The sequence below is a fragment of the Momordica charantia genome (assembly GCF_013281855.1).
Source record: "Momordica charantia cultivar OHB3-1 chromosome 4 unlocalized genomic scaffold, Mcharantia_2.0 BLBB01000004.1, whole genome shotgun sequence".
NCBI classification, from domain to species: Eukaryota; Viridiplantae; Streptophyta; class Magnoliopsida; order Cucurbitales; family Cucurbitaceae; genus Momordica; species Momordica charantia.
The window spans coordinates 23,388,773-23,400,110 of NW_028275162.1; the positions used below are offsets into that span (position 1 = coordinate 23,388,773).

General features: G+C 30.6%; 2 protein-coding genes across 2 annotated transcripts; both read left to right on the forward strand.

Moving 5' to 3' along the window:
• The first annotated feature begins 1,178 nt into the window (after window positions 1–1,178).
• Window positions 1,179–4,995, forward strand: LOC111011912 (WAT1-related protein At4g08290). Its single transcript, XM_022285891.2, has 7 exons — window positions 1,179–1,432; window positions 1,514–1,576; window positions 1,828–1,944; window positions 2,039–2,279; window positions 3,570–3,728; window positions 3,849–4,000; window positions 4,614–4,995. Exons 1-7 carry the CDS (start codon window positions 1,236–1,238, stop codon window positions 4,795–4,797), a joined length of 1,113 nt encoding a protein of 370 aa, XP_022141583.1. The 5' UTR covers window positions 1,179–1,235; the 3' UTR covers window positions 4,798–4,995.
• A 2,621-nt stretch (window positions 4,996–7,616) lies between these two features.
• Window positions 7,617–10,805, forward strand: LOC111011925 (WAT1-related protein At4g08300-like). The gene is made up of 7 exons (XM_022285918.2): window positions 7,617–7,866; window positions 7,967–8,029; window positions 8,630–8,746; window positions 8,912–9,161; window positions 9,422–9,580; window positions 10,051–10,202; window positions 10,311–10,805. The coding sequence occupies exons 1-7, from the start codon at window positions 7,664–7,666 to the stop codon at window positions 10,507–10,509; spliced, it is 1,143 nt and encodes a 380-aa protein (XP_022141610.1). The 5' UTR covers window positions 7,617–7,663; the 3' UTR covers window positions 10,510–10,805.
• The last annotated feature ends 533 nt before the right edge of the window (window positions 10,806–11,338 follow it).

The window sequence follows — 11,338 nt, forward strand, 5'->3', positions numbered from 1 at the left end:
AAGATATGTCATTTATGATTGAGTTATGCTTGCTTTTGACAACCGTTAATCAATTGCCTATTATTAATCTAAAAATTTATTTAATAACTAAATAAGCATTACATGTCAGAACATCATTGTACTGTTAATATATCAATGTTAAAGACTCGGTTAGAAACATATATGATTCAAAATTTTGGAATTATAATCGAAAACTTTAAATAATCTAGAAAATAAACTAAATATATATAATTTAACTTTAACTAAAATTAAATACAATTCAGAAGATTGTTCAACAGTTATTGTTTGGTCAAAGATTCCTTACTAATAATTGGCTCATCTCCTAGCTTTTTTTTTTTACGAAATGGATAGAACAAAACAAAATAGAAAATGATTACCCAAAAGAAAGAAAAAAAAAAGTATATATTTAAGAAGAAAGAAAGAAAGTAGAGATCCCTTTGGAAGTTGTGAGTGATGGAGATGATCAATAAAAAGGTCATATAAGCAAAGCACTAAGAAAATATGCATCTGCGGCCATTAATATATCAATGACATTGTTGGGATTTCTTTTTTGGGGTCATATATATATATATTTGTGTATCCTAAATTCTTCTTTTCTACATTATCAATTGTTGGGATTTCGAATATACTTAATTTGTTCAAGAATTATGAGAAATGATAATCTTTCATATTTGATTTCTTTATTTTCTCTTTTAAGTGTTTGGTACCATGTATTTGTATTTCTCGCATTTTCTCACAAATACATAAAATTACATATACTACTCATTTTTTTTAGATATAACAACATATATTACTCTTTTAGCACTCCATTATTTGAAAATTTTCAAATTTTATGATTATATGTCTTTGTATTATGGTGTTCAATCTAGACGAAAATTTATCGTGGAGACTAATTATTTAAATGAAGATTCCTCGCAGAGGGGATATGAAAGTCATCATACTGTCACTACTCCACTCCGATAACACTCCTAATCTGACTTTTGTAAATTATTTTAACAGGTCTAAATTCGACCTGTAACTTTAGAATAAATCTATTTGATGATTAGACTCAGGCTTCCACATACATCACATAAGATGGTAAAGATACTCTTCTTTTCTTTTTTTTTTTCTTTTCTTTTTTTGGTTGGACAACTCATCCAATTATCTTCTATATAAAGGCATGCCACTCCAATGAAGTTTCTCATTCTCCATTTTATTATCATCACACTTCACTAAGACTAAGAGATAAAAGAGAGATGAGGATGGGTGGGAGTGGTAGAATGAATAAGTTGAAGCCTTACATTCTAATGGTGAGCCTGCAGTTTGGGTTTGCAGGCATGTACATAATCAGCATGGCTACCCTCAACCAAGGCATGAGCCGCTACATCCTAATCGTCTACCGAAACGCTGTCGCCGCTCTCTTCCTCGCACCTTTCGCTCTAATCTTCGAAAGGTAATTAACTTCAATCATACACACTTGACATCAATTACAATTCCTTCTCTAACTCTTAATTTTCTCGGTCCCCGATCTCAGGAAAACCAGGCCCAGGATGACTCTTCCCGTTGCTTTGCAAATCATGGCCTTAGGCTTTCTAGAGTAAGAAACACTACTTAACTGTTATCCATCAATATCCATCTTTATACCAAGTCACCGTTAAGGATCTCACATTGAAAAGAAAATAGACCTTACAAAGATTTATAATAGATATTAAAAAAATAAGACCTAAAAGAATGTGGAACATCACATCATATATCTTTAAACAATGCTTACGTGGTTTGAGGATCATAGTTTAAGGATTAAAAATGTGTATTAATTTAATTTGTTGGATGATTATTGTTGATCATCAGGCCAGTTGTTGATCAGGGGTTTGGTTATTTGGGGATGAAATACACTTCCGCATCATTTACTTCTGCCATAATGAACGCTGTGCCCTCAGTTACCTTTATTATCGCAGTAATTCTACGGTAATTAATTATTCTCTCTCTCTCAATCTCTCTTATGTTATGGTCTGAAATTGAATTAATATTATTATTTGAAATTAATTAATAATGGGGTCAGATTGGAGCGTGTAAATATAAGGGAAGTACGAGGAGTGGCCAAGGTGGTCGGAACTGTGGTCACCTTCGCCGGAGCCTTGGTTATGACACTCTACAAAGGCCCAATTCTCGATTTCTTTTGGACTCGGAAAAACGACCACCACCGTAACAGCGGCGGCGCCGCCGCCAACCAGCACTGGGTCTCCGGAACTTTGTTCATCCTCGTCGGTTGTGTGGCGTGGTCCTGTTTCTATATTCTACAAGTAACTTCTTCAACCTTAATTTTTTACCCTATTTATTATCATTTCTAATAAATTGGTCTCACTTTTTTCAACCAAAAAATATATATATATTTATATTATATATAAGTTTGCTTTTCGAATCCTTTTAATGAATTCCAAATCTGATATCACTATCTTTTCTTGCTTTGTTTTTTTAATTTGATATCTCTATCTTTCTTACCTTTTTTTCTTTCAAATGTAAAGGAAGAAGCTAGGGAAAAAGGCTATATATGCATGGATAAAGGGAGCTTTTTCGACCAACTTTATTTTCTATTATTATTATTATTATTTGTTTTAGTACAACCAACCAACTTTATTTTCAAGCCAAATTCTAAAGGCATATGATTTAGTACAAAACAATAATATATAAAGTGTGTAGACCATCAGTTTATTACAAGTAAAAGAGAGAATTAGATAAAAAAAAATGTCTCTTTTTTTTTAATTTTAAAAATGAATGAGCTACCAAATTTTGAACGGTGGGCAACATGAAAAATAGATATAATCAATTAGTACCCAAATATTTTTTTTTTGGTACAATTTTAATTAGTAAACTGTTGAGAAATCAATTTGCTCAAAAAAAATTAAACATTGAGCTAGGACCTGCCCATTCACCCCCTTGTTTTTTGAGACCACTTTTTTGTGTCAAAAAAAAAGTTTGAGATAAAGTATTTGTATAACTCAATATTTTGAACTTGCTGTTGCTTTGTTATGGAAAGGTGAAATCGAGGCAGAGCCAGAAATTTTCAAAAAGAAATTTAAAAATTTTAGAAGGATGGAATAAAAAGAAAACTCTCTTGACAGATCAAGGGACAATCCTTTCTTCGCTCTGCCCACCTCGCATAAAATAAAGATGTCAAAATAATAGGAAAAAAATATATTACAAAAACACAAATATGTGACGTACAAAATCTTTGTTGTGAAAAATCACAAATAAGAATACAATATATATGAATACTGATCTCTTCAATTTTACCGACATAAAAAACTACATATTAGATATATATTATATTATATCAATCAAAAATCACAAACTTTCACTTATTAGTCACTTCTACAAAATCCTGGAGCTCTCATATTTTACTTCATATTAAATATATCAATATACAAAAATGGTATATCACTATCATAGATTTTATGAATGCTACAAAAATAATGTATTATAGTTATATATCATATATTGGTATATCTAAATGATAAGACTTTATCGAGTTGCAAATATGACAACTAATTTTATCTTCCTATAAAATTGATAACTCGAAGTAAATTTTACAGTCGATAACGGTGAAGCGATACCCAGCGGAGCTGTCTCTTTCGTCATTAATATGCTTGGCGGGTGCGCTTCAAAGCACAGTGATAGCAGTGGCAATAGAACGCCGTCCCAGCGCCTGGGCGGTGGGCTGGGACTCCAGGCTTCTGGCTCCTCTCTATACGGTCTGTTTCAACCTTATATTATAAATCATACCATATTAACAAATTAATACATATAATAATGTGCGTGTATATGATATAATTAATTAATATATATGTGATTATTGGGTTCTTTTTGTTCAGGGAATAGTTGGGTCAGGAATTGCATATTACTTCCAAGCTCTGGTTATGAAAACCAGAGGCCCTGTATTTGTGACGGCTTTCAACCCTTTATGCATGGTGGTTGTTTCTATAATGGCCTCCATTATTCTCTCTGAGAAGCTCCATCTTGGAAGGTATGTCAAAAAAAAATTTCTCAATGTTTATATTTCAAGTAAATTTCGTTTGGGTCTAAGCTTCCACGAATTTACATTTTTTTTTTTTTTTATCTAGAAAGTTTCATATCATAGAGATGATGTTTGTGTTTTACCTTTAATCAACGTGTGATTATGTCCCATCACATCCTTATCATTATTTTTAATCCAAATTTATCCAACTTAACTGATGGGTTATCTTTCAAAATTATCCTAACTAAACACTTTGAAATCCAAAATCTTTTATATTATTCATGTCAATGTGTAGTTAGAATCAAACATCGTATCAAGTTTATATCAAAGAAATGGGAATTTGGCACATCAACAACTTGGGGAGAAAGAATCAAAGCCATATATTTGTGTTTATTTTTTACTTTATAAAGATATATCTTTTTTTTCTTTAACGTATTTACGTCACTATGGATTAGTATGTATTTTTATATTACCTATCAACAAAAATTTAAAACCTTTTTAATTCTTTAACAAATAAGAAAAATATATATTTTTTAGGGTAAGCACCTCGGTATTTTTCTTTAATTTGGCTAATTAAGTAATTAATTAATTAATTAAATCTCCTGACTTTGCACTTCACCAGCGTTATTGGAGGCATTATCATCGCAATTGGGCTTTACTCAGTTGTGTGGGGAAAGGGCAAGGATTATTCTTCCACCGCCGGCCACCTCGATAAACCTGACGCCGCCGTGCCGGAGCTCCCAATTACGGCCACCTCTAAATTCGCCGCCGGACAAGATGCTCATGATCTTCAACCTCAAAAATAATGAATTTTATATTATATTATATTATGTGCCGCCGCCCAATCATTCCCCTTGAAAGCTCTGTGTGATATTTTATATATATTTCCTTCCCAAGCTTCAAGGGTAGTAATGTCTTCCCATGTCACATTTTTATTAATAAACTTTTCTAACATCCAAATGTTGAAATCTCCACCATTATAATTATAATGTTATTTTTGTATATATGCTTATTTTGGTATATTAATCTATTTTACATCCTTTCCATCCTAAAATTTTAGTGGGAGCACTTTAAAATTTTTAACTTTTTAATATTATCTTCTTAAATCAGATAAATTGAGAGGGCAATCTTCCTCGTTCAACTCGTCCTGATTACTTGGAGGTCTAATTTATTTTATTGATTTTTTAGATAAATTATGTGCTAAAGTTTAGTAAGTCATATATATGAAATTGAGTAAGTTTAATTACTTCATCAAATTAAAACATAAAGTATTTTAAGCTCAATGAATAAAATGTATTCCATCCTCATTTTGTAAGTTAATTTTAAGTTTTTAACGTTCTGTGACATGACAATAAGAATTTAATGGGACAATTTTTCTCTCAACTGTGCAGGAATATGAACAAAACACGTGCATCCAAACACTTAAAAAATATATATATATATTTATATATAGCTTATTAATATTTTCCAATTGTGAATGCCACGAACTCAAATTGAAGAGCCTAATTGATTCCCTTTTGGAGTGTTGTCTTCTTTTTGCCAGAAATCAGAATTAGATCTCTACAGTCCACAATGGGAGAATAATTCTGATTTTTGTCACTTTGGAATTAATTGCACATTATATTAGTATGATTCTTCATATCCACTATAATAATGTATAATGTTTTTCAAAATAAAATTAAAATAATGATGGACGATAAGAGAATAGTGTAAATTAATTTTTAATTAATTCTATTTCCAAATAAAGGTATAGCCACGGGGGCATGTTCGTGTTTTGGAGTGCTTTAATTTCGCTTAATATTTTAGAAGTGCTTTTGATTTAACTAAAAATATTTTTTGAATTTTAATATTTATTTCTAACTAATTTCAGCTTTTACGATGATGTCAGAACAAGTTTGGTTCATAATAGGTTACTAAACTTTTAAATGGACCTTGTAATTTAAAAAGTTATTTAATAATTGTTTCAACTTCCAATTTTATATCTAATAGACTACATTATTAAGACTTTGCTTGAAATAACCTGACGGGTGTAACGCTTAAATAATATTGGTAGTGTGACATGTAAAGTGTTAAATCGACGATGTCAACCTGAGAATAACTAACTGATAAAGACACATATATGGTCCTCGACTAAAAAATCATGGGTTCAAATCTCCACTCTCATATGTTGTTGTACTAAAAATAAGTGTTACATCAACAAAGTTAACAAAAAGGCCTACTAGATACAAAAATATATTAAAGACTTATTCAAAACTTTTTAAATAAATAGAGGAAACTCGAAATTTCTACCAATTTTGTAATAAGTTTGAGGGACTTACAAACTTTCATTCTCTTATATGTGACCATTTTCTTCTAAATTTTTACCTATTATCCATCAATTTTAACCCTAACCAACCATGATTGATTAAATTAAAAAATCTTAAAAGATAAGAGACTAAATTTCAATTTTTAAACAAAAGGAGCTAATTGAAAAAATACTTAAATATTAGGAAATAAAATATATATTTAACTTATTTTTTAAAATTTCAAAACTAAATTTTTAAGATCATGCGATAAGTATATAAAATTAATGTATTAAAAATGTTAGTTTAGAGACAAAAGCCTAGCTAACTGTTAAGGATCCCACATCGATAAAAGAAGGGACTTAACAATGGTTTATAATAGACATGGGCTACTCCTCTCATTGCCAATTGGTTTTGAGATGGAACCCCATGAATATTGATATGGTATCAGAGCCCACAAGCTCAAACGAGCATTCGGTTCTAAAATATTGTTCTGGTCATTTTTTTTTTAAGTTGATGGTTTGATTCCTGTGATTGTTGAACTAGAAAGAAAGAAAAAACAAATCTTTTTTCATTTTGTTGCAACTAAATTAAAAGAATGTTTAAATTCGTGAGAATATAATAATTCGTATGTTTCATTTTTCTCAATCGTCTAGGTTAGCCATGTTATCCTTTCAAATAATGGAAAGCAAAAATATTCTCAAACTATTTATACGATTCATACAAATCTAAGTTGATGTAACACATGTGGAATTATATATGATTAACAAATTCATAATTTTAAATTTTGTTCCTTAACATTTACCCAAACTTAATCTATATATATGAGTGAAACCTAACATTCTAATTTAATTTTATTAATATATATTTGTTCATTGTCTTGCTTCTTAAGACTCTCTTGTACCAACTTTCATCACACTGAATTGAATTTCTTCCTCTCTAATTATTTTATTATTATTTTTCACTTAAATTCTCCTATTTCATTGAGTTAATTTTTATTTTGTTTGTAACAAATAAATTTAGATGCTCATATATTTCCATGCCTTAACAATATTCTTTTGCACAACAACAAATGGACGCAGAATCAAGAATATATAAGAGGACACAATTAGGAATAAGCTTCAAACTATAAATAAATAAATAGGTTACGTCATTTTTCCAACGATATAGAATCCATTTCAAACAAAAGTAAATTGATATATAAAACTAGAATTTTGGAGATTCATCAACAAGAATATATATATATTTTTTTTTGAAGTTGATAAATGAATGTGTAGTGAGGAATCTGGCCTAATAATCCACCATTATTTCCTTAGCCTATAAATACTACCCATGTTCAATAATCTCATCTCCATAAATCAACACAAATTAAGAAACTGATCATAGAGAGATGGAAATTAGTGAAAGGCTATGGGGTATGGTGAGGAAGATGAAACCTTACTTGGCAACGGTGTTTCTACAAATTTCTTTTGCTGTTATGTACACTATTGTTGCAGTTTCTCTTAAGCACGGCCTCAGCCATTTCGTCTTTTCGGTATACCGCCATGCAGTTGCCACGCTTTTTATTGTCCCTTTCGCTCTCATTCTTGAAAGGTTGGCAGCTATATTGAATAATTTTTTCCCAAATTTCTCGGGTAGAGCTTATGAATTCGATCTAATCTATATTTTACCACTCTACTCACTTTTACGACAGGAAAACAAGGCCTACAATGACGTTACCCATCTTCTTAAGAATATTGTTGCTTGGATTTATAGAGTAATTCTCCTTTCTACCTTATCAATTATATTGTTTATTTTATTCTATTTAGTCTATGTAGTTTTTTATTTTGTTTTAATTTTGTCCCCTATAGTTTGAATCTTAGTTTAATTTACTGTTATATGCTTTGGTCATACCTAACCTATCATTTCTATAATCACCCTATATGCAACATGTGACACTCTTTTTAATTTATGTGATAATGATTTTCTTATTTGTTTAAATTGGGTTAAATATTATCTAGTAAGGTTGGGTAATTAAAAGGAAAAAAATTGAGAGCTAATGAATTCATACCTATGATGACCCCCTAACTTAATTAATTCTTATATATTTTACGGAGGAAATTGTCATAGGATCAGATGGCTGTCCCGTAAGATTTTGTTAAGGTGTGTGTAAACTGATTCAGATACTCACAAATATAAAACAAAAATAAAAATCACAAAAAAAAATATTTGAAACTTTTAAAATTGCATGAAACCAAACTACAAAAACTAAATTAAAATTCTTAAAACCACGTAGAAAAACTAAAATTAAAATCATGGACCAAATTTATAATTTAATCTACAATCTTGTAATTGGATAAATAATAATTAATTACAGGCCAGTGATGGACCAGAATTTATATTATTTGGGAATGAAGTACACTTCAGCAACATTCGCCTCCGCCTCCGTCAATATCCTCCCGGCCGTAACCTTCATCTTTGCCGTCGTTTTCAGGTACCTACCTACCCAATTCTCTCTCTCTATATATTATTCCAAAAAGAAAGTAAAAATTTTGTACTGCCAGTAAAAAAAAAAAAAAAAAGTTTATCTGAGGTCAGCGCCATTGTTAATTATTTACCTTAATTCTCATATGTGAAAAACGAAATGAAAATAAAATAGGCTGGAGAGCGTGAAGGTGAGGGAAAAACATAGCGTGGCTAAGGTCGCCGGAACTGCGATCAGCCTGGGCGGAGCAATGGTTATGAGTCTGTACAAAGGGCCGGCTTTCAATCTTCTTCCGGGCGCGCGCGGTGGCTCCGAAACGACCGGAAGAATCACGACCAACGAGTCCACAGATCAGCACTGGGTCACCGGCACCATCTTGGTCCTCATCAGCTGCTGCGGCTGGTCCGCCTTCTTCATTTTACAGGTAAATTAGTTAGCTCACCTGTCTTTTGACAACCGTTTCCTTTTTTAATTTCTATTTCTAAAATTAATGCTTATCTTTTACAGTAATTTTTAGTCAAATTAAAAAAAATTTCAAAATTTAGTTTCTAAGCAAATTAAAAAAAAATTATAGCAAATAAAAGTGATGTTTTTAAATTTAATTTTTAAAAATGAAAAATGAAATTGTTATGCAACATGAGTAATTTAACACTAATTTGGAGGATTTTGTTATGTTTTTTGCAGTCAATGACGTTGAAACTGTATCCTGCTGAGTTCTCACTCGCTGCTTTGATATGTTTCGTTGGAATGGTGGGAGGAGGAATCGTTACTCTCGTCGCTGAACGTAACATGAAGATTTGGGTTATCGGTTGGGATTCGAAACTTCTCGCTGTCGTTTACTCTGTAATTATCCAATATCTCTTAACATTAATTTTTCTACACATTTATTCATGGGACCTATAGAAGAACAATATCTCTCCAATTTAGTTCCTTATATTTTAAAACTAAAATATACGACAAAGTATTTGTGTGAACTAATAAAAATTTAGAAAAAGAAAAAAGGTCATGAAACATATAAAAGTTTCTACTTCACTCCCATGAACAATTTCAAATTTTTAAAACTTATTTTTCTTGATAATTTTTTTGCTATTCTAAATTTCAACTAGTATTATGTCACCTAAGTTTATCATCAACCAATTTAATATTCACAATAGGGACTAAATTGAAATTTTTTAAACAATAAAAACTAAATTAAAAAAATCCCTCAAGATTATAAAATCTCTAGCCTAGCCCGCACCCTATGTATTTAATTTGTTCTTTTTTTTTTTTTCTTTTACTGGAGATATATTTAATTTGTTTTGTTGGTATTCAAGGGAATAGTATGTTCGGGAACTGCATATTACGTTCAAGGAGTTGTGATGAAGGAACGAGGGCCGGTGTTCGTAACGTCGTTTAGTCCTCTCTGTATGATCGTCACGGCGGCTCTCGGCTCCTTTTTCTTGGCTGAGAAAATTCACCTGGGAAGGTAAATTTAATTCCTCTTTTATATTTTAAATAACAGTAAAAAAGTTTTAAAAAAAAATTTTGTTCGTCTTTTTATCTTTTTAACGGTGTGATTTTTGTTTGGGCGTAGTGTGATCGGAGCGGTGATCGTGGTAGTGGGGCTTTACACAGTGATTTGGGGCAAAACCAGAGATTTTGAAACCTCTAAAGAATCCAATAACGAATTGCCGATCACCGGCTCTACTTTCCGATCGGCGAGTGACGATTCGAACGCCGGTGAAGTTTCCGGGAAGCCGGTGGAGGCTCCGGCCAAACCTCCGGTTCCCTAAATATATATATGGAGGATTGAGTGGAAAACTGTGGCCTTACAACTTTTTTTGGTTTTTGATCGTTGAGTCTCACTAATCATAAGTCTTGGTTTAGGTTTAATTCATCTTAGTTGTTATTAATCTAAATTAGAGAGGAAATAATTGTGAATTTAAGCGGAGAAAAATTTACTATAAATAGATCTCGATTCACTAATTACTAAGTGAAGTATTTCTAGGCCTACATGTCTGGGTGGTAGGGATGTAATAATATTATTATGGTTTAAATATTATCTCAGTGATCTGTATTTTTAGTTTTATTTTTGTTTTTTTCGAAAGGAATTTTTATTTTTGTTTAATGTGCTTTAATTGGTTCTGAATTTCATACTTTTAACTTTTATTCCATTTATTTTTTATATTTTTGAAACGTTATTCTTGTTCTTTATTTTTAAAACAGGATCAATTTGGTCTCATTGCAATATTTTAACACAAATTATAAACAATGAAATTAATTCAATACAAATTTATAGTTAAGTTTCAAGAAATTTAAGAAATTTAGAGAACTTGATGTCCTGTTAAAATTATTTATAATGAAAATAAGTGAGATAAAAATGACTAAAATGATGGATTTTTAAAGATATAAGGATCAAAATAAATGTCTTGAAATCAAATCATATATATATATTTATATAAACATATAGATAGCAATAAAAATAGTTTTTAAATCTTAAAAAGAAAAAGATAACTTGACTGTCGATAGTATTTTTTGTTTGAATCATCCGTAGCTGAAACATGATTCAACATTTTGGTCCATTTGGTAATATTTTGTTTTTAATTTTCAATTAAACTCGTC